This window comes from Colias eurytheme, chromosome 4 (assembly GCF_061535395.1).
Source record: "Colias eurytheme isolate Ceu_HAF_F1 chromosome 4, ilColEury1 Martin Lab GWU primary, whole genome shotgun sequence".
NCBI lineage: Eukaryota > Metazoa > Arthropoda > Insecta > Lepidoptera > Pieridae > Colias > Colias eurytheme.
Genome location: NC_142983.1, coordinates 11,047,924 through 11,072,745, shown reverse-complemented (window position 1 = coordinate 11,072,745; position 24,822 = coordinate 11,047,924). Strand labels below are relative to the sequence as shown.

At 33.2% G+C, this 24,822-nt stretch overlaps 1 protein-coding gene across 1 annotated transcript in view; it reads right to left on the bottom strand.

Annotated features, from left to right (window-relative positions):
• Positions 1-2,456: 2,456 nt before the first annotated feature.
• LOC149909210 (protein croquemort-like) overlaps positions 2,457-24,822 on the bottom strand; it is a 43,801-nt gene continuing 21,435 nt past the window's right edge. Inside the window, exons 2-10 of the mRNA XM_090101456.1 lie at positions 23,514-23,693; positions 15,475-15,600; positions 14,755-14,964; positions 14,288-14,496; positions 13,886-13,994; positions 13,318-13,475; positions 12,828-12,932; positions 5,091-5,238; positions 2,457-2,663 (exon numbers count right to left, since the gene is read on the bottom strand). Coding sequence (XP_089957582.1) covers positions 2,532-2,663; positions 5,091-5,238; positions 12,828-12,932; positions 13,318-13,475; positions 13,886-13,994; positions 14,288-14,496; positions 14,755-14,964; positions 15,475-15,600; positions 23,514-23,693 — 1,377 coding nt within the window. The 3' untranslated portion in view covers positions 2,457-2,531. The remainder of the gene's footprint in view (positions 2,664-5,090; positions 5,239-12,827; positions 12,933-13,317; positions 13,476-13,885; positions 13,995-14,287; positions 14,497-14,754; positions 14,965-15,474; positions 15,601-23,513; positions 23,694-24,822) is intronic.

Below are 24,822 nucleotides of genomic sequence, written 5' to 3'. Positions count from 1 at the left end.
AGGCACTGTCGCACGCCTCTAAAGTAATGGGCTGGACAGCCATCATGTTGATAAATTAGTCTCGATCGTGTCGCCAACGGTACGTCCTCCAGTAGCGCCCAGAGCTCATCACGCAAAAAGTTTTCATACGTGACCCCATTTAAGTTGTCAGGGAAAAAAAATGGCCCAACAATGCAATCGTGGACGATACCCATCCACACATTCAAAGAGAATCTTATCTGATGTGCAGTTTCCTTTGATTTTCGTGGATTTTGACCTTTAGGTGCCCAATAGTGTGCATTGTGATAATTACTTATCCCGTCTCGGTCAAATTTGGACTCGTCCGTCCAAAGAATACGTTTAAAGTACTCGGGATCTTCAATGTCACAGTTTATGAGAAATCGACAAAAATCCATTCTTCGGACCGGATCTCCCTCTTCAATGGCGTGTACTGGTGTGTAGTGAAACGGATATTGTCGTGCTGTATGCAGAGTGAACCACACTTTCCACTGTGACAAATTAAGGCGCCTCGCCACTGCTCTCGTTGAATCTGTAGGATCTGCTTCTAATTGCGACAAAATTTCATCCTCATCGGCAGGATCGTAAATGCGCGGTCTGCCGGCGTCGCTTTGACATCGCTGAACACGTCCCGATTCTCGAAGACGTCGGTATGTTGCACCAAACACGCTCCAATTTGGTAAACGGCGGTAAGGGAAACGAATTGCATATTCCCTTCGCGCTGCAGAGGCGTCTCCATCACACAAGCCGTAACAGTATAAAATATCTGCGTATTCTTCATTTTCAAAACCAGCCATTAAAAAAAAAAGTTTAAATGTAGTTTCAGTCAATAAACAACGATATTAGGTAACTTTCATTTAAGGAATACTTTTAATTTGTGTCCGCACTAGTTGCATGCAACTAACTGGCTAGTTGGTAACTTTGGGAGTGATTACGACTTGTCGTGACTCGTGTATACGAACTATCTCGAAGATGTCCGGAAATTATCAAATCATGCTACGCTTACGAGTCACGAGTAAGTGAGGGAAGCGCGGCACCGTGTAGGACATGTTTCGAAAAAATCTGCTACCTGCGCGGTTTATTGTTTTTCGTTTCGTTTCCACGCAAAAGTAGATAACATCTGTGCCTTTTTAGAAAGCTTAAGAAACAAGGAACTTACGTCTTTAATTTGTACACCAAGTTTACTACATTTTTTTCGAGTAATAATCAACTACTTATGGAAAATTTACTGAAAAAATAAGTTTAATTCCACTTAAGACCCTTTTCTTTTTAAGGTGATGCAAGTTTTCGGCAAGTTTTTTTTTTAAGTGATCGCTCATTCTTCGGCTTTCAAAAAAATATCAATTGAATGTTAACAGTGTAGTAGTTTTTTCATAATTAATTGTTTTTGGTAGAAAGGCAGAAAATTTCTAAAAAATAAAAAAACCGTCATAGCTCAATAACCATCCATTTTTGACCCCTGGTTAACTGGACTTAATTTGTTGCAAATGACCTCTAGTATAACCCCTTTGAAGGATCACGTCGAATTACCAGTCACCCTGTATACCTATTCAAATTAATAAAAATTTATCTTGACTTACATATTCCATAATTTTGATGATTCTAATAGAATAAACGATGTATGTAATAAGAGGTTTTATTTTTTACAATCACAATAACTAAATAAAAAATAAGCGTGATACAATTGTTTACAAAAAATTATAAATACCACTCAAAATAAATAAGAAGAAGCTTTTAATAAAGAAAAATACTTGAGCGATGTCAAGGGACTTCTGGATGGAACGAAGTGTTAAGTTAGAGCAAGTTAGAAAGAGACAGACAAAGAACCACACGCACGCCGCACGCCGCACAACTCTAGCAAAAAGTGTTGTGACAACTTTTCGTAAGAATTTTTTCCGTCTAGCCCCCTTTCACAACGCGCGATATGGAACTTCGTTCCAATAATAGATAATGTAATTACTTCATAAAATGAAAACAATAAGATATTTGTAAGATATACCTTAAAAGTAGGTAGGTTACATAATTTTACCTACATTTACAGGTTATCCAAGTAAAAAAATAACATTTTTTCAGTCGCACAAGCTGTAGCATCGTTAATAATAATATTCTAAGAACTATTTTTATCATACAAAATTCTGTTTATTACTAAATTCCACACAAAATTTCGATTCGTGAACACATTCAAGTTCAACTTTTTTTTTAATAATAATCAAGGGTAGAAAACCATTAGAAAACATGTCCTATTAAAAAAACATGTTCTGTCGGCACTCCCGGAGTGCAACCCGTCTTTTTTTATGTTTATTTTTAAATTAACTACTTACATTGTTATACAAAAATGAATTATTTGTCAAAACACTTATCCAAAATACATTTATAGCAAAATTCGAAAATATTCACTCCTGGCAACCCTAACATATAAGAGTTGTTTTTCTACAATAATTTATTATAATCTGAACTCCTGAGATTACAACCTTCTCAAACAATAATTTACATCTTTTAATATCGCTAACTGCGTAAACAACGTTTTTTAAATGCTACCTAGTTTCATTTTTCTTTAAGAATGATTGCATCACAGAAGAATCATAGGATATGTGGTTTTCTTTTGAGATGCATCTGCTTTGTCTGTATCTCCATATACCCACTATGAGTAGACAGCATCCGATGATCTGTAACAAAAAATGACATAAATTCCACACATTTATCAGTACTTATATTTTTTGCACAAAATTAATTATATTTAATTATATCGATTATGACAAAATTGATTAATTCTAACAACAGATTAAAAGCGACCATGAAAGTAAATATTTCATGGTTTACCTATGAATAAAAAAAAAATACAAATAAGTAAGTAATAAAAATAAGCTTCCACGTGTAATTTTTACATACACGTGTAGTTTTTTGAACTGACACCTTTTTATCCAAATATTACATAATATACTAAAAACAATTTTTGTTTAAACAAACACTGATTCGGAATGTCGCTTCTAGCAAGATAATTATTATTTTTAACTCAAAAATCGACATTAGTTTGTTGGATATCTAGAATTTTCAGTAGGTAATCTGTAATATTTTTTTTTATGAGATATGGTGGTTCAGACTTCAGTCATAAATGCCTTTTAGGAATTTCTAAAAGTCAGAGCATGATGGGGACTATAGATAGCATGTAAGGGTTAAATTATTTTTAAATTAGTCTAACGGTGCATTTAGACCAAACGAACATAGAGCTAGAGCAAGAGCATTCTTTCGTGATCTTTTAGTGTAAACGAAAACTTGTATTCAGTGTTGTTCAGTATTAGAACATTGCATAGATTCATCACAGAAAAACGAAAGAATATTCTACACCTTTTTACACTTAAAAAATTGACATTGGGTTAGCCGTTAGAATGACGTTGAAAATGATCATGCGCAAAATCTGTCCAGAGATGCTGATTCAATAATCCTTGTGGTTGATGAAGGTGCCTTATAAAACATTTGTAGTATATGTATATTTGTAATAATTTAAGATTTTAATGCCTCTGTTCTTATCTTTAAAGTTTCGGACAGACGACATCAATTTGCGCATTTTGTTTATTTGTTTTGGATAAGATATGTCACAGATAAATGATCTTTAATCCATCAGTCCTCGGAATCACAGACACAATAGAAAATCTATTGTGTCGCGCCCCGATCGGGCCTTACGGTGGTCAATGGGTTAAATAGCTTATAAATTATCTATAATGGTAGAGGTGCTTCTGAGATTATCTTCTTGCGCAGAAGATATAATATTAGCCAGCTTTTCAGGAGGAAAATTATGTAAAAAGGAGTCGGTATGTCATAAACATGCAAGAAATATTCGTATAGCTTCTTATTAATAGTGATAGCAGGACGATCCCGATTTTAGGGTCATTTAATAAAAGATTTATTAAATAAACATAATTATTAATTAAGCTTGTCAGTTAACAGGTTAAGCTCAATTATTGCACGCCTCATAAGCGAAGCGTTGAGGTGGGTACTACCATGTACTACTGTCACTTCGCGCAAAACATCTGATTTTTCAAACTTAAAATGTCTTTATGTATCATACATTGCACTTGTAAGATAATACATACACACACATATTAAGAAAAAACACTATTTTTAACGTTCATGATATTTTTGATGTCATTTTTGTTATTTAAACTAGTTAAAAAACAGTTTAAAAAAGTTCTGTCTTGGACGTCCGTGTGTCTGTATGTGCGGATCCTTTTTCTTGTTAACACGATAGCGACCGAAATACTTTACTAATCGAGTCTTTTTTTTCTCTTACGCTTGAGTATGCTCAGGAATAGAACCCTTTCATTTTTCAGGGTCTGATTCGATGTGGTTTAATTGTTAGATATTAAATAAACAAAAATAATAATTAATAAATATTTATTAAAAAAAATTATGAGGCGTGCACTTTTGGATTTTCCAAATTATTTGTTTCTGTTCCATGTTTGTCATCGTGATAGAATATTTTTAATAACACTACCAACTTACTAGCAATCTAAGTAGTCTCAAAAATATATAAGAGTGTGTAACAAAATGTATGTATGATGTGATCAATTTCATCATCAAGACACTGTGACACTGCGCTTTGCGCGAAAAAGAAACATGAAAATTATTTAAGATATTATCTAAAACCCAATAAAAGATGCATGTAAAGATTACTTAGTAAAAATGTTAGTAATTTATTTTGGTTGATAAAGTTGTTGATTAGGTGTTTAAATTATTATAAATCTAATAAACAACATTAATTACAAGCAAAACAACAATTAATTTGCATTTCAGAATTAATGTTATTGATAAAAATCTTGTTGTTTAGTTTATACATTATTGGCAAAAATTCGTTGAGGTTGCCTTAATTAATAAAAAAAAGGTGTAAGCCAATTCTTTACACTATAATCGTCAAATAATGATGAAATAAAATAAATCTACTCACAATGTTTCACAAACAAAAATCGTGATTAGTCTTTTATCCAAATATCTGTCGACATTTGGAATATTTCCTTTTTTTATCTGAACTAATATTATTAAATGGAAAGAGATGACATTTGCACAAAAACTAAATGAATGATTTAAAAAATACTTACAATTAGCGTATAAAACGCGTAAGGCGTATCGAATTTGACGCTCAGTGCAGTTTTGGCGAAGTTTGCGTATTCCTCGCTGACTAGAATTTCTTCACGAAACCAGAACATTGGCACGAGCACATCTGCGTCTGGTAGCTGGTTGTTTAGGCTGTAAAAATAAATCATTTGTAAGAAAAATGCAATTTTATTGAATACCTACTAATATTAGTATAGATATAAAAAATTCGATCACGAGGCGAGACTCGGGGATCACGGGTGGCTGAGTTGGTCAGGCGTCCGCCCCGGATTGGCGTGAAAGGATGCGGGTTCGGGACTCGCCTCGTGATCGATAAATTTATAATAATATAACACCATGGGCGTAGCCACGGTGGGGCAGGGTGGGGCGCTTGTCCCACCCTGGCTCGGACCTGGAAGGTACCTAGCCAAATTAAAAAAAAACTTAATTATCTAGGTACTGACTACAAAACTTAATATCCGTTAAAAAAATCACACTCGAAATATGTCAGTCGACGCAAAAAATGAGATCTAAACAAAAAGCTTGCGATTCTATGTCACATGATATGAACTTTGGAGACAGGAAAAGTAGTGTATTACCCCACTAAATAAAGCTGTTTTTATTTGGCCAAATTCACTAATTTCCGATCCAATTTCACTTTTGTGTTACGTAAAGGGTCACTTACTTACCATATAAACACAAAATACTGACAGATCCGGGATCTTAAAGAACAGTTTTTGGTCGATATCTCGGAAACTATCCACTTTAAGGCAAAAGTTATGTGAACTTTTTTGTAGAGAGTAAAATTTTTCATCTTTTATACCACAGTTTTATACCTTGTAAACTTTTTTGTAAAACTTTCCGTTTATGATTTATGGCCTATTTAATGAACCGGTTTATCGTTTTCGGCTAGTAACTCTTAAAGTATTGGATTAATCAATAAAATGCATCTATCATCTACCCATTTTTTAAGATCACTTTATTTGAAACTTTTTTTTGTAACTTTTTTTCTAATGCCCACACTTTTTGAGTTATTAAACGTTTAATGTTGGATTACCGGGTGAAAAATAGAAAATTTCAAGATATGTTTCGTATAAACATATTTCGAACAACAAAATAATATTGAGTAATTATTTTATATTCGGATGCAGGAATAAAGTAAAAGAAAATATTTTAAAACATGTATTAAAAAATTTTCTATAAAAAAAAATCAAAATTTTTGCCATTTCGGAAACGGCGAAAATCCACTTGCATTGGAAATCTCTTCTTCGATTTCATTACATCCGTAAAAAATCTTTTGGCCTGCCACGTCACCCACCAAGCGCCGGCATTTCTACATTAAATGTTCTACAACTCAAAAAAATTAAAATTCAAGTTATAGACAATAAAGTGATCTAAAAATGGATAGATGCATTTTATTGATTAATCCAATACTTTAAGAGTTACTAGCCAAAAACGATAAACCGGTTCATTAAATAGGAATCATAAACGGAAAGTTTTACAAAAAAGTTTACAAGGTATAAAAGATGCAAAATTTTACTCTCTACAAAAAACTCAAAATAACTTTTGCCTTAAAGTGGATAGTTTCCGAGATATCGGCCAAAAACTGTTCTTTAAGATTGCGATTAGAAGGCCATAAGCCGTAAACAGAAAGTTTAAAAAAAAGTTTACAGATGCAAAATTTTACTTTCTACAAAAAAGTATAAGTAACTTTTGACCTAAAGTGGTTAGTTTTCGATATATCGGCCAAAAACTTGCGAGCAAAGCTCCACCTGGATCTATCAGCATTTTGTGTTTTTATGGTCAATATGTGACCCATAACCTAAAACAAAATTAAATTGGATCGGAAGTGCGAGGTTAAATGCTTTATTTACTGAGTTATGTCTACCATTTAAAATGATTCAATTTTCCATTTACATAGACATGTTTAGTATACTTTATGGTAAAATGAAATTAATAATCATATTGTTGTATTTATAGAAAGATAAACTATATAATAAAGTGATAAAAAATTTGCAACATAAACGGCTGTATCTTTTGATTGTGTTGGTTTATTAATTTCAGCATGATACCGCCACTAGGGCATGCAGAACCGGATCCGGTTCCAAGTTTCTGAAACCCGGTTCCAAATCGAGCTTAGAACCGGGTAGAACCGGGTTAGCCGGTTCTTTTATAATACTTCGGAAAAAATACGAAATTAAACAAAAGTAACTGTAAAAGTACCTGATAGGCCTTTTATTTTACGCGGCTTGTGTCTTATTTTATTAAATTAATAAAGAAACAAAATTTCAATACTTCTCTTTATTTATCAGTCTTGTCAGTAACACCATGGAATAGAAATTGCTAACGCTTATTATTGACATAAGCTCATGATATTTTGGTAATGGTTCGGTCACACTACCAACGACGATGACGACCACGACCAAAATTCAAATCTTGCCAAAATTTATTCAAAATAAAATATTTAAATCTCCCGTCATTAGGGTACTCGGAAAAAAATTAATTCGAGGTCAATTAATAAAAAAATAAAAAAATAGTTTTTGCGATTTTCGCCGAGACGGTAAGTTTATCATACAATCACCTGGAACCAAAATTGTACATCATAAAATTATCTATAAAAAAGGTTAAATGCCTTTTTTTCCTAGGAGCTACCGTTTCTACGAAAAACATATTTTTTATCCATTGATCTCGAAAAAATTTTTTTATTGTGTTTTGCACAATTTATTTAATTTCGACTGGATGAAAATTTTGTTCGTGGTCGTCGTCGTCGTTGGTAGTGTGACCGAATCCTTAGGCAAAACATCATACGCTTATGTCAATTTGTATCGATAGCACAGAATACATAATAGTAGCTAAACGCTACAGAACGGACACTCTCCGCCTCCCGCCAAAATTAAACTTACCTCACCCCCGCGCGATCAGACATAAAATGGGCCATATTTTTCTGCAAGGACGATACGCAACGAAGTTTGACAACATTAATCAAATTGACTTAAAGTAATTTTATTATTTTGGATTTGTGATTATCGTTTTTCGTAGAAAATGGTTAGATATTGTGCTGTTTACGGATGTATTTCATCAGAAAAACGCGAATTTTTTTTTACGCTAGTCACAAATGTGCCAACCATAAAGCGTTAACACCACAGGTTAACACACACATTTGCAGTCTCTACAGTGTGACTGTCAAAACGATCATTTTGTATGGAGTGTCCGGGGTGTGTCGATAGCGTATTCTATTCCTTAGCGTTTTGACGGTTGTCTCGGCGCTCTTGTTATCATAATATCACATATAAACATGACAAGTACCCAGCTGTAGGTTTTGAGTCCCATGCGAATGTCGAAATTTGCGAAAATTTTCAGCATTTACGGCTGTATCTTTTGATGCGTTGGCTTGTGAGTTCGACTTTTTCACATAAAAGGGACCGAAGACTTGAGTATTCGATATAAATCTCAGCTTGATACCAAAAACAAAAACATGACTCGATCATTATATGAATCAGTAAAATTAACAGCTTTTCAAATTCACGAGAAATCTAATAAAAATATTTCTGTAGCCTAATTTTTGTCATTTTCGAAGCCTAATTTTTTTTTTGGTAATACAACCGTAGGAAACTTATAGCATCTAAGGTTAGACAACCAATCGGAGCCACGCTTGAGGCGTGGCACGAAAATTCGCGATGCACGTGAGTCTGACGTTGCCAGATACAATAAATTTGTTAAAATAATGCAGCAAAATATAAATAATACTTTATATTTTAATATTTTGGTCGGAACCGGGAGAACCGGGTTTCATACTATTCAGACCCGGTTCTCAAGATCATCAAAAAACCCGGGTTTACCCGGGTTTTTCGGAACCGGGTAAACCCGGGTGCATGCCCTAAGTCCGCCACGCGTTCCTGGGAAAAAAAGGTATTTTTAGACAGACAGACAGACGGACAACAAAGTGGGGTTACGTTTTTTCTTTTTGAGGTTCGAAACCCTAAAAATAATATGCAACTAGCAACTCGAGGTCATAATGTTAATTATAGGATCACTTTGTTGTCCGTCTGTCTGTCTGTATGTCAACACCCTTTTTCTCAGGAACGCGTGGAGGTATCAAGCTGATATAATACTTAAATCCCTTGATGCTGTGAAAAAATAAACCTATAAGCCAACGCAATCAAAAGATACAGCCGTAAATGCTGAAAATTTTCCCAAATTTCGAAATTCGCAAGGGAATCAAAACCTTCAGGGTGCTTCCCATGAACACAGAGTCTTGAAATTTGGTTAAAAGCAATATCTTATAGCACAGATAGAGGAAAAATTGCTCAAACATACATTTTAGAGTTACAACCTCGGTGCGCGGGTCCGACTCGTACTTGGCCGGTTTTTTTTATTATTGCCCCACCCTATGCCCATGGCTAGCTACGCCCATGTATAACACTACTTTTCTATCTGTTTTTACCGCTGTAACCTTAACTTCTGCAATTGGTCCAACAATTCTCGAGATTTTGCGAGACAAGTTTTAAAATATTTGATGGAGTGGCGATAGTTACGAATTATTTCTTAGTTTTTTTCATTTAGTTACAAATAATTAATGTCCCGTAGTTTTCATGTACACACCTATGTGTGTATTAAAACAAATACCCATGAAGATTATCATACGTACATCTAAACGCCCTTCATTTCCCTATAGTGCCCGCCTTGGTGCAGTGGTTAACGCAAGAGCGCAGAACCGAGGGGTCCTGGGTTCGATTCCCAGTTCATCTCCAGATGAAGAATAATAATAACCCGGTCTGGCAGGACACAGAAGGCTGATCACCTACTTGTACCTAAAGAAAATCGATCAGTGAAACAGATGTATGCATACTTACCGCACTAGGGGACACGGGACTTCACTTTTTCCCCATAGTTACATATCATAGATAAAATATGATAGATATATTAAGAATTTGATAACAATAGACATTTCCGCAATTCGCAGAGCCGACGTTATCTAAAAATTCGATATTTGGCTTATTTCTGTATGAATCAGATTAGTTTTCAGGATATATACACTTTTTTAGTTATAGATAATGTTCGTAGAACCTATTTATGCTGGCTAAATTCACTTAAAAGGCGTTTTACGTTTTTGTTATGAAATATTGTTTATTTATTTATGTATTTATTTATACTTTATTGCTCTTATAATTATTACGATAATACTTAACCTAAGAATACATTAAAACAATTGGCGGTCTTATCGCTATGCAGCGATTTCTTCCAGACAACCGGGCGAACCGGAGAGAAATGAAATTAGAGGAAAGGTGAATTATTGTTTTACGGTAGAAATTCGAAATGTATCGAAAAAAGGTGCATCTCTGTTAGCTCTGCCAATTCGTGCCGAAACATGCTCTACATTAAACACATAACGATTTTTTATTGTAAGTCGTTATTAAAAAAGAAAACCGACATGTCGAAAAATCAAAAAGTTCGAAGACCCGCACTTGGCCAGCGTTGTGGATTATGGTCTGTACCTTAGGAGCAGCAGCAGTCGAAACATAATATATGGGCTGATGATGGTGATGATGATGAAACAAGCAAGTTATCCAATCATGCCTCTATGTACCTTATCTTGCCAAAGTATAGAACTATCACTATTTACGGTAAAACGCCAAAACATGTCAAGTGCAAGATAACATTATAAATCAAGGCACGTGTATGTGTATTTAGTTATTTTTTCATTCGTATAAAAAATAAATAAGTATATTTTTTGGATATAATGTAAATTTATTTTGACTTTACATTTACATAACATCAGCTTTCTGCCTGCGTCTTGTCTGCGTTCTTTAAAACTTAACCAATTGTATACTAAAATATTTATAATTAAATGCCTGCCTCTTGAATGGGTTGAACCCCTATCTATTATAAAAACCGCATCAAAATTAATTACGTAGTTTTAATGATCAAACATAAGGACAGACAGACAGACTTTGTTTTATACTATGTAGTGATATTATTTACAAATTTTGACCTCATAAGAGAGATAGCGGCGCTTTTTATATCGATAATTATGCAATATACAATGAACCCAAATGTCGTCGGAACTCTTAGATCTTAAGCGAAATATGAGTAATTAAAAATGTGATAATTCTATATCATGTCTAAATGAAAACATGGACCGAAATAACCATAGATAATGTACGGCCAAGTGCGACTTGCAAGTGAGCGTGGAGAGTCCCGTAGCATAGTTTGTGGTATAATTCATTTTTATGTATTTTTAAATATTGTATATAACATACATTGTATATTAGTATTTTATCTTACAGTTTCGATTTATGGGCAAAGGTGAAAAATAGAACATTCAAAATTTTGTGTACTAAAATTGCGAGAAATTTCATGCTCTACAACTGTATTCGTAACTACTGAAGTGTGAATTTGAGATAATAATATTTGTAAATGAAAAAAGAAAAGTTGTATTAAGATTATTTACAGATTAATCTTTATTTATAGATAAGAATGACAGAAACAGAAGTTAAGTTGAATTAAAAAAAAATATATATATTGACTTAATTTTCTGCAGTGTCATGTGGAACCCTAAAACTATGTACCCGAGAAAAGATTAGATTATATACCTGATTATAGATACTAAGTAACACCTAATTCGTTTGGCATTTATGGAATTTCGATAATCTGAAATTAGTAATTCCTACTACTATTAGTAATTCTATGTTGTAATCGATATTAAGTGAATTGATTTGAAAAATTTTACCATATAGATAGATTACACTTCAACGTCGAGCATAGTATATTATGTATATTTTTTTACTTGAATAAAACTTGCATACAAATGATACAATAACAAAACACTTAGGTTACTTTAACGGGGAAAAAAACAACAGAACTCGTGCGGCATGTTATGTATATAATTATGTAAATATGTAATAAGTGTAAACTGTATATATAATTATTACTAGCCGCCTGGTCGTCACAGGAGGAAAAATATTTAAATAGTCTATGATCTAGAGTCAAAGATAAAACTGAATAATAAAAAAAGATATCTCTACTATCTATACTAATATTATAAAGAGGAAAGGTTTGTATGTATGTATGGTTTTCACGCATAAACTACTGGACGGATTCTGATGAAATTTGGCACCGACAATCTTTTGACCCTGAGAAAGAACATAGGCTACCTTTTATTGCGAAATATGTACCGAAGCCAGGGCGGACCGCTAGTAATATTATAAATGCGAAAGTAACTCTATCTGTCTGTCTGTCTGTTACGCTTTCCCGCTTAAACCTCTCAACCGATTTTGATGAAATTCGGCACAGACAATCTTTAGACCCTGAGAACATCTAAGGCTTTTATTGCGAAAAAACACCACGCGGGTGAAGCCGCGTGCAGAAGCTTGTAAATTATAAAGCATTTGAATGCAATAAAACTAAAGCTAAAGGCTAAGGCTGGGCTATAATATCTAGTGCGTTCGAAATTACATAGGTTTTTATGGCCTTTATTTTATACCTATATATGAAAAACTAACGGCCAAGTCAATTTTATTCATCTATACATATATAAAAATGAAACCCGTTTTCCTTGGTCACGGCATCACGCGTGAACGGGTGGACCGATTTGTTAATTATTTTTTTTATTATATTCCTTGAAGTATGAGGATGGAACTTATACTTACTTGTTTTCTCTACTTATGTAGAGATACCACGGGCGAAGCCAGGGCGGACAGCTAGTTTTCTATAAATTTAATAAATCAAAAAATAATACTAACCTCATACCTGGGATATGCCTGACTAAAGCGTTGGCTTGTAGTTGCGCGGATATAGACAAAGGCATGCCTGTATTCATTTCTATCGCCATTTTGAAGTTTTGTTTCCTGAAATATTAAATGTATTAATTACCATTGCAAATGATAAAATAATATCCTTGGTGTTGACTGAGGAAGTGGTTTAATATTTTATAAGACCGGAAGAATAGTGATTTTAAATAACGACAAAAAATTTTCAATGCTCCAACTGTAAAATATGACTTTTTATTTACTTATTATAATCAGAATGCATAATATAAATATTAAATACCTTGTAAAAAAAACTAGACTAACTTTTAAAAATGTAATCCATTATTAGACTTTGCATTATAACAAGAATGTAGTAGCTTTCTTAAAAAGCTTATTAAAAACAGTACTTACTTTTCAGAAATCAGTTTTACAGCTCTACTAATATAGACCAAGAATAAACAAGAAATACATATAAAATACTTACTTTTCAGGATTCAATCCATCTATCTTGCTAGGGTAATACGGGTCCATGTCTAGAAAATGTGGTCGAGTGACAAAAGCCGGGGCTCCAAACCGACATGTAGACACGTTGAGGGCCCCGCGTATGCAGTTTCTGTCGCGCGGCTCGTCGCAATAGCAAGCCTGTTGAATGAATAATAACAATGCAATATAAAAAAGTTAAAATAATAGAAAGAATTGGCAATACATTTATATGCATTTGCAAGTGTCTTTTTCAACGACCGCAACAAAAAATTGATGCGGTCGTTGAAAAAGTTTTGAATCTTTGGTCGTTGAAAAATGTTGGTCGTTGAAACTTTTGAAACAGTTTTTTTGGATTATCTCTGAAATAAACTTAATGTAAAACGGATTTTCATTACATATTAAGGAACCTTACACAGTTTTATAATACATATTAGCTGTTTTATAGCACAGATAAAGAAAATTTTCTGAACATATGTACCTAATAAAAACAGGTTTGTACGGAACCCTGTGTGCACGAGTCCGAGTCGCACTTGGCCGGTATTTCTCGTCGTTGTCAGGTATTTACTCACCATTTCAGGGTACTTGTATCCATTGTCAAAAAGCGAATCATTGGCGATGTACTGCATGCCCTGGATCCCCATGTGGGTCACTGGACCATCTGCTGTTAGAGTCATGTGCCTGTAATATATTATAAGGGTATCTAGATATGTTATAATTAACATATCTGCTAGTTAATGCCAAATATATAATCCATAACTAATATGATAAACGCAAAAATTGGTACGTTTGTTTATTACTCTTTCACGCTAAAACTGCTGAACCGATTTTCAAGAAATTTAGCACAACCATAAAGAGCAACTTGAATTAACACTAACATAACATTTTTTATCCCGAAAATCCCGCGGGAACGGGAAATATACGGGTTTTTCTTAGGCTACGTGGGTGAAAAGCTAGTTAAAAATAAAACTTACGTGCAAATATCGGGTGCAAATATACGAAGTTCGTCAAGTCCCCGCTGGGGTGCCCACAATTCCCCCGTGGACCCTTCAAGGTTCCCACATTTGTCCCTGTATACCGTCTTCTGCGTGTGCTGCCATTTGTCAATTAACCCCAGTTGGAAGAAATCAGATTCGCCGGTGTTGGACACGAAAATTCCATCGAAATCTGCTGAGCCGTTCCGCTGGTTGAGAATTGTTGAAATAAAACAAACCATAAGAGCCGGTATAAAAAATAACAAAAAATTTTGTTATCCATATATCATAGTTATCCGGTGAAATTAATTTTCAATAAACTTAGATTTTTAGTACTATTTGGGTTTATTCTTAACAAACACAATCTTAGCTACAGTGTTCTACAACACAACAAGGCAATTCGCTAATCACACATAATATGTATCTGTACTACGTCTCTCGAAAATTAAAGAAAGACAGGAACTTACCGTATACAACCATCCGAATCTATCGAACGGTATCTTATATGGAATATTCGGTATCTTAGTAGCAAGATTCAGCATGGGATCTTCAACACCGTCAAACAACCACGACGATACATTGGCAGTCATAAACATGTTTGTATGGACCATCCTCATAACCATGTCTACGAAGATTCGTAGCATGACGCGTTCGTTGCGTAGCGCGTAGGCGATCGTCTGCACAGAGAGATGGTAAGCGCGCAATGTAGTGTAGCAATGGTTTGGTTACGTTTATGGTTATGGATATAAAGGCAGACTATAAAAGGTCTAAGGAAAATGGTAAAGGCAAAGGTTTAAGAAAAATGGGTCCTGAATGATCTATACGCTTATTACTTAAGTAATGGGTGACACAGTGGAGTTTATCATAATATATTTTCGACTACCTTGTGCCTTTTGATTCGCCTGCTTTTGCAATTTGCCTGCCCTTTAAGTTACTACAGTATGATATAAATCAAAGAGATACATAACGCTCTATAATTTTTTACTTTTCTCTTCCTTAAATTTTCAAGTTTAGTAATTACTGTCTGTATTATTTTTCACATGTCCTTTTCACTATTTATAAACTGAATAAAATCTCCTTAATAAATCAAGCTTAACAAAACCTACAAACAGACAAGATATTTATTATCCCATTTATAAATTTAGTATGAATAATTATCTATAGTTAAGAACTGCTTATTAACTTACCACAATAATCGGATTAATACTGGTCACCATATCCGACAGGCTTCCATTCGACATTTCTGGATGATAATGCCATGTCCTTTGGTTCTTGAACGTCACTGTACTGTTATCATTCCACGTTATATTCACCTAACGAGAAAATAGAATAGATAAATAAGGATATTTAGAAAAAAATAGCTTGTTTGCTGAGCACACGTGTCAGAAGTGAAACTTTTTTGGCAATATATAAAGAAGACCTGAGAAACGCGCTTATAGAAGTTTCACTTCAAAAAAACTAATAAACTAACATGGAAATATGTCCGTTTAAAGTGTCTAAAATCTTCTCTTATATATAAAAATGAATCGCAAAATGTGTTGGTAAGCGCATAACTCGAGAACGGCTGAACCGATTTCGATAATTCTTTTTTTATTAAATTCCTTGAAGTACGAGGATGGTTTTTATGTAGAGAAAACGTAAATATGTACCACGGGCGAAGCCGGGGCGGTCCGCTAGTTTATAATAAAGGTTACATACAAACTTACTGGAGATTGGTGAAGATGATTCAGTATTGTCACAAGTTCGGAAATAGCAAATGTGGCACATAAATTATAGTCATTATACAATTTACATATTCTATACAAAATGCCACGAGTAACATGAATCACGTGGATAATATTTTAGTTTTGATAAGAATACAAACAGTATATTATTATGTAATAATATTATGTAAATAGGTATATAAAATCTTTTCAAATTGTTTTTGGCAAGTCGTAAATGTAACTATTGCATTCATATTTAATTTAATTTTCTAATGCTAAGTTCAAATGTTGTAGAATTAAAAAAATATTCATGACACGCTTGCAAGTTTCACCCGCATGGCTCAGCTGTTGGTCTTGGCGTGATGAAAGCCTTTTTCGAAGAATTTTTCGAATCGGACTAGTAGTTCCCGACATTAGCGCGTTCAAACAAACAAACTCTTCAGCTTTATAATATTAATAATGTTCCGATAATTAATACTGGGGACTACTGAAAACCGGCGCCTCTCCACTAATACGGAGAGGCAAATGCTGAGTAGTCCACCTTATCACAAATACTGACCAAATACTAGAATAATATATCCGATGTACTTAATATTTATTTTTTATATTTATTGTTCTTAAAATGTTAGTTGTAATTAGTTGTAAGCTAAAATGTTGTATTTGTGATTAAATGTATTTTCTTTCTTTCTTTCTTTCTTTCTAATAATATATTTAAGTAACTATATAGATTTAATATATAAAGTATATATTTATATAGGTACACACGTTAATAATTAAAGATTATGTATATGAGATAATAATTGATAGATCTGTTGCATAATGCAATATATTTTTTAGATGTTGCCTAGTATTTTATAATCTTGTGCAATAGTTTGTACGAATAGAGAGAGTTAGATAATATAGCCTTCTAGCTCTAGCAACGCTCATTGCAAACTTTGTTACAACTTATATCGTATTTATTAAATACTAGCGGTCCGCTCCGGCTTCGCCCGTGGTACATATTTCGCAATAAAAGGTAGCCTATGTTCTTTCTCAGGGTCTAAAGATTATCTGTGCCAAATTTCATCAAAATCGGTCCAGTAGTTTATGCGTGAAAACCATACATACATACATAAAAACCTTTCCTCTTTTTAATATTAGTATAGAAAACAAAATATTTGTTTATGTTTGACTACATTTCAATATATTACTTGTGTCCTGTTACCGTTTTAACTTAGTATGCTATCGTTGCTGATGTTTATCCACGTAAGACAATCCATACTATCCATACTAATATTATAAATGCGAAAGTAACTCTGTCTGTCTGTCTGTAACTGAATCACGCCTAAACTACTGAATCAATTCGCATGAAATTTGGTATGGAGATATTTTGATACCCGAGAAAGGACATAGGCTACTTTTTATCCTGGGAACGGGAACTATGCGGGTTTTTCTTTGACTGCGCGGGTGAAGTCGCTGGCGGAAACCTAGTTAAATATATATAAGACAATTTAATACACACAGACAGATTTTTGTTTATATGTATCATAAATAAATGACTGTCAATGTACTAGTATACATATTTTATAAGATTGTTAATTCCTTAAACGTACTTTATTGCACGCCTCATAAGCGAAGCGTTGAGGTGGGTACTACTGTCACTTCACGCAAAACATCTGATTTTTCAAACTTAAAATGTCTTTATGTATCATACATTGCACTTGTAAGATAATACATACACACACATATTAAGAAAAAACACTATTTTTAACGTTCATGATATTTTTGATGTCATTTTTGTTATTTAAACTAGTTAAAAAACAGTTTAAAAAAGTTCTGTCTTGGACGTCCGTGTGTCTGTATGTGCGGATCCTTTTTCTTGTTAACACGATAGCGACCGAAATACTTTACTAATCGAGTCTTTTTTTTTCTCTTACGCTTGAGTATGCTCAGGAATAGAACCCTTTCATTTTTCAGGGTCTGATTCGATGTGGTTTAATTGTTATTAAATAAACAAAAATAATAATTAATAAATATATATTAAAAAAAAATTATGAGGCGTGCACTTTTGGATTTTCCAAATTATTTTTGTATATTTTAGATGCATTCTCTATTGTATATGCAGATGATTCATATACAGAATTTGAAATTATTATTATCAATTATGGCTTCTCGTTTTATGCTCCGATCCTGGCCTAACAGGTTGTTGGTATATAGCAAAAGTTTCATAATATTTACTTCTTATTTTATACTAGTGGGTGTTCGTGACTATTTTTCTAAAATAAAACTAACAAACGAAGCGTTATTATATTGGTTACTAGCTTTCCGCCCTCGGCTTCGCCCGCGCAGTCAAAGAAAAACCCGCATAGTTCCCGTTCCCGTGGGATTTCCGGGATAAAACTTATCCTATGTCCCGGGGTAAAAAATAGCCTATGTCCTTTCTCGGGTAGCAAAATATCTCTATACCAAATTTAATGCAAATTGGTTCAGTAGTTAAGGCGTGATTGAGTAACAGACAGACAGACAGAGTTACTTTCGCATTTATAATATTAGTATGGATTTAGAAAAAATCCTGTTACAGTCAGAGATGTCAGAGTCTGTAGAGTCAGTAGAGAGATATTACAAATTACTTACTTGGTTTTATACAGATTTTCATAAAAATAACTTTTATATAGGTTTTTTATCAGGAATTATTATTAACTATAATGTAATATGATTCGTAAGTCTGATATAAAAAATTAATGTAGATAAATATCCCAATGTATGTATTGGCTATATTATTTGTGTCTATAAGTAAATTAAAAAGAGCGTGTGCCGAGCACACGTGTCCAGAAGTGATATGATGAAGCCATGAGTATCTTTGGCAAAATTCAAAGTATACCAAAATCGTGACATCATGACATGACGGTATTGCCATAATTTATATTTTACTCTGAACGCACCTACAGAAGTTTCACTTCAAAAATGGATTTTTAAATAGGCTTAAAATAACTATAAATTATGAAAACGTTTTTGAGCAAAAAATATAAAACGTCGCTACCATCACTTATGAATATGGAGATGAAAAAAGTTGATTTATGTTCACAGTTCATTCAATGAATTAATTATACAGTAGGGCTTAAGTTTCATGTTAAAATGATGAGAAAAATGATGAAAAAAAAAGAGCAAAAAAAAAAGGAATAATTGATAGCTCTACGCAGTTGAAACGAGTTGACTCCATAATTTGTAAGTTAAACTTTTTTATTGTTACTTGCATTCTTTTAGCATTGCATGATGTGTTAAGACGATTAAGAATGCATGTTTTTTCTTTATATGTATGTATATGTGATAATGTACTAGTTTTAAAGCAATTTTATTTATAAAATGGTACAGAGGCTTGGAGGATAGAAATAGAGGATTTGAGCAAGATAAAGAAGACACACCTAAAAAAACTTTCGCTTTTTAATAATATATGTATAAGATCTAAAAAATAAAACATCATTTATTTTTATTAGTATCTACTATCTAGTACCCGACAGTCATTGTCCCATCTTATTGGGGATTGTAAAACCCGTGAAATTTAAGTAACAGTTTAACCGTTTCATTTTTGTGAAAACATGACGCAACACAACAACACATCATTTCAAGTGAAAACTTCTTTAGCGGCGTTGAGCACTTTTTCTGCCTAATGGGTATAAAATCTTAAACTCGCGTCAGGACACGTGACCTGATCGAAAAAGCGTAAGACGGATACCATACCATTCCAAAATATCAAACATGCTCAACGTTAATAATCAAGTTTTCACTTCTGCCGGCACTCCCGGAGTGCAACCCGTCTTTTTTTTGAAGTAAAACTTCTTTAAGCGCGTTGAGAGTATTATTTCAGGGTCGCGTCATGGCAATACCGTCGTGTCATGGAGAAGGGCGATAATTTTGGTATCTTTGAATTTTGCCAAAGAAGTTTCACTTCTGACACGTGTGCTCGGCACACACGTATTTTTTTATCTTTAAAGCAAATTTTTTAAGTTTTTCTTTCATTGTATCCATCTCCTGACAATAACGAATGCATCAATAAATGATAAAAGTAGTAAAATTCTACAAAATAGTAATGAAGGACTCATCTATGATTTTTTAAATATATTGAACAAATATTTATATAATAGTCAATTCAGTATCCTTTTAGCAACATTATGATAATTAATTTAAAAGTGTTCAATGTACTATTTATTTGAGTTCAAGAGTAACTTCAATACCGAATGTTTTTGTACTAATTGATTGTAATTATAATGTTAGTCGGAACTTGAAAATCGATAACCACTAACCGCTCAGCAGGCTGAGACGAACGTCAAAACGCCAAGGAATAGAATACGCTATCGATAGAAATTGACATAAGCGTATGTGTTTTGCCTAAGGATTCGGTCACCCTACCAACGACAAAGACGACCACGAACAAAATTTTCATCCAGTCGCAATTAAATAAAATTGTGCAAAACACAACCAAAAATGAAATTTAAGAATTTCCTGTCGTATTGGTGTTTGGAAAAAATTTATGGATAAACAAACAGGTTTTTCATAGAAACGGTGGCTCCTAGAAAAAAAATGTATTTAACCTTTTTTATAGATAATTAGTTGATCTACAATTTTGGTTCAGGTGATTGTATGATAAACTTACCGTCTCGGCGAAAATCGCAAAAAAACCCTATTTTTTTTATTAATTGACTTCGAAATTTTTTATTTCCGAGTACTAGAATGATGGGAGATTTTAATACTGATTTTGAACAAATTTCGGCAAGATTGGAATTTTGGTCGTGGTCGTCTTTGTCGTTGGTAGTGTGACCGAAACATTACCAAAATGTCATGAGCTTATGTCAATAATTAGCGTTAGTAGTTTCTATTCCATGGCGCGTACGTTTGTCTTAAAGGCCCAGTTATGTTACATACATAAAGTAATAAATATGTCTGTTTGTGTTTTCATAAACTGCTCTATCGATTTCGATGAGCCTTGTTAAATAGATTGATTCTAGAATACATTGGCTACATTTTGTCGTGAAATAAAAAAAAAATAATGAAAGGGATTAATTCTTGTATGCGAAGCGGCTGTCGCGTGATAATTTAAAGGTGGTGAAAATGAATAGTTTAGTTTAAAAAAATATTTATATGTATATATCTTATAAGCCGAATTCGATTCCCGGTGGAGACGAAGAAAAAAAAGTGTTTTGGTCTGGCAGGACACAGAAGGCTGATCACTTACATGTCTCTAAAGAAATTCGATCAGTGAAACAGATGTATCTGTTTCACTGATCGTCTCTCCCTTACCCCACTAGGGGACATGGGACTTCACTGTAAAATTTTATTTGATATCCGTTCTACTTATTTAGCGTATTTTTATACCTTTATCTTAATACTATTATAAAGGCGAAAGTTTGTATGGATGTTTGTTACTCTTTCACGTAAAAACTACTGAACCGATTACAATGAAATTTAGCACACATATAGAGGGTAGCTTGGATTAACACATAGGATAAGTTTTATCCCGGAAATCCCACGGGAACGGGAACTATGCGGGTTTTCCTTTGAAAACGCGGGCGAAGCCGCGGGCGGAAATCTAGTAATTTATATACCTTTGTTGTTATACCTTTCATACAAATTACATTATCGCAATGCACATTTGTTATTTGAATTGAATTTGAAGTGATTTTCTTACGATTTTAATGTAAGGATATTTTGTATACCAATAAAATATCAATGATTGTATTGATTTATCAATGCTCTACAAAATTTAATTGTAAATGACAAGCGCTACCTTTCTTTATTTATTTAGTCGTACTTTATCAGACCGCCTTTTGATTGTTTATATATTATAAAAAAATATAATAGGTATTTAGTGTTATTTACAGTCATATATATAGCATAGACACTTGTCTTTTTATGTAAAATTACTGTATTATTAATTCCACTAGGGACATACTTTTATTTGCAATATGTATTATAAAGAAACAAGAAAGCATAACCTGTTTTACTCTTTATAAAATATGTGTGTAACGATAGCTATTTTTAATAAAGGCTATAAGAAGTAAATGTATAAGATCAATCATTGAGAAGCTTTTGCGATTAGATGGGGATTATCAAAGATATCGCCGAGTTATATGTTATAATTTTTTTTATTATTTTCTATTACTTGCTGTGCACCGCGGTTTTACCCGCATTGCTCCTCTCCTATTGGTCTTAATATCTTAATAATATAAATCTCGTGTCACAATGTTTGTCCTCAATGGACTCCTAAACCACTTAACCGATTATAATAAAATTCGCACATCATGTGCAGTTTGATCCAAATTGAGAGATAGGATAGTTTAAACATGTAGGTACCACGGGCGAAGCCGGGGCGGACCACTAGTCATGGTATAAATTATAGTCTTCCTAAAAAAATAAGCTAACTTTTTTAAAACCTAACAAGTCATTTCATGAGAATACCGGGTTCAAACAAACAAAAGCTGAGCGCTTTATGTATTCGTATAGATTGCTTGATAATAAAGAGTGAATAAAACAGCAGTCAGCACAAGACACACTGCATAATATGCACATGAACAATGAACAGCTTATCCTAATCCTTATCCTAATAATATTATAAATACCAAAGTTTCAGAGGATGTTTGTATGTATGTTTGTTACACTTTCACAAAAACAACTGGTAGAAAAATCTTTACAGTAATAGAAGTAACCACCAGAATAACACATGACATGAGGTAGTTATAGAAATACTTGATTTTGCGGGTTAATCCGCAGGCGAAACCGCGTGACATAGGTAGGTAAGATATTGTAAATGCGATGTAGATTTGGTTTCGACAAATGAATCCAATGCACTTGACCGATATTTATCATTAAACACATGTTAATAACCGCGTTATCCATATATGTTTGTTTTTATTACACTCAATATTATAAACAAACATTTGTTTTTTATGTGTAATTACTGTTATTAAATTGTATTACGCAATTGGTGAGTTTTAAGTGGTAAATTCATGTTTATAAAAAACAAAAATTTTGAAAATAAAATACCTACTTTTTAACATTTTTACCCTTACAAGTAAATTATGTTAAACTTTACTTATTCAATAATTTAAAATGTATATATTACGACAGATAACTAGGGACCTACAGCCTACTACATATTTTGTTTAAGTTTAGTTGTGTCTATCTAATTTCACATTATACAAAAAAACATAAAGATTTACCTAACCTAATTTACTTAGTATCACAGTCAATCCTAACTTAAACTGTTTACCAGCATACATTATAATATTAAGAAAATAACATAACAAAAGACATAATCTTAATATATATATATATATAAATCTCGTGTCACAATGTTTGTCCTCAATGGACTCCTAACCCCCTTTACCGATTATAATAAAATTCGCACACCATGTGCAGTTCGATCCAACTTGAGAGATAGGATAGGTTTTATCCCGGAAATCCCACGGGAAAGGAAACTATGCGGGGTTTTCTGAAAACGCGGGCGAAGCCGCGGGCGGAAAGCTAGTATTAAATAAAAAATTTCCCACCTTTTTCCGTATCTCCCGAAACACGTACGGCCCCATCTGTTGTACATGTATGGTAACATTTTTCCCCGCCAGGATGTCATCCACATTGGTGATGTTAAATAAAAAACATTCAAGATACATCGGGATGGGGATGTCTCGCCAGATGTAAAAGGATGTTGAGCCGTCCGCTAGGATCATCATCTGCAACGGATGGATTGATGTTGATGAGATTGCATGGATGATAGATTGAAAAATTAAAAACAATATTTTTTTAACAACATTTGCATTCCATAAAAATGAAATTTAATGAAAAATAGACTAATTATAACTAATTAGTTGTTAAAAAAAATGTTATGATTATATTCTTTGACCTAAGATGTTGTCCTATAGAGAGAGGTAAAAAACCTAGTTAAAATAAATTTTCAATAACGGCACGAACAATAATAGATTTACTAAAATAATAAAATAGAAGCTGACCATTTGTATTTCCTTATATGAATATAAAATTGCATAAAGAGCAAAAAACATATCTATTAATAAGTAATTACTTAAAATTGCAATAAAAAAAATGTCTTTTATGAATATCATTTTGATAAATCCTAAACATTCGATGTTTTTACCTGTTTCTGAAAATCAGACGACCCTGAAGTGAAAATACCAGCTTATCATTTTTATTTTATCCTCAATAATTAGGTAATTAGGGTTCCGTACCCAAAGGGTAAAACGGGACCCTATTAGGTACTAAGCATCCGCTGTCTGTCTGTCTCCAGGCTGTATCTCATAAACCGTTAACCCCAACAATAAACGATGATAGTACGGAACCCTTCGTGCGCGAGTCCGACTAGCACTTCGCCGGTTTTCTTATTATCTTTTATTTACGAATCGATTAAGATATTATTTACAGTGCTTATAAAAATCTTGTATCAACTTATAATAATATTTGCGTTTAGAATGTTGTTAATATTAACAAAGCACTTTTAAAAATGTTGTTTTAACTTTAGCTGTGAAAGATTAAAATTTTTATATTGGCATTTTGGATAAAAATCTTGTAAATAAAATAAATGCTTGAGTAGGAAAGTAATCTTTTTCTTCGCCCGGTTTGTTCAAAAACCTAGTAAATTGTATATAAACCTTTCTCGGAAATGACTCTATCCATTAAAAATAACCGCATCAAAATTCGCAGCGTAGTTTTAAAGATTTAATTATACATAGAGACATGGACGTATAAAAAAAGACGGACGCCGTATTACGAACAAACAACGTGAAGCCACCATAGTAAGCTAGCGATCGTGTAAAGACAATAAACACGCACACACTCTCACCATAGTAA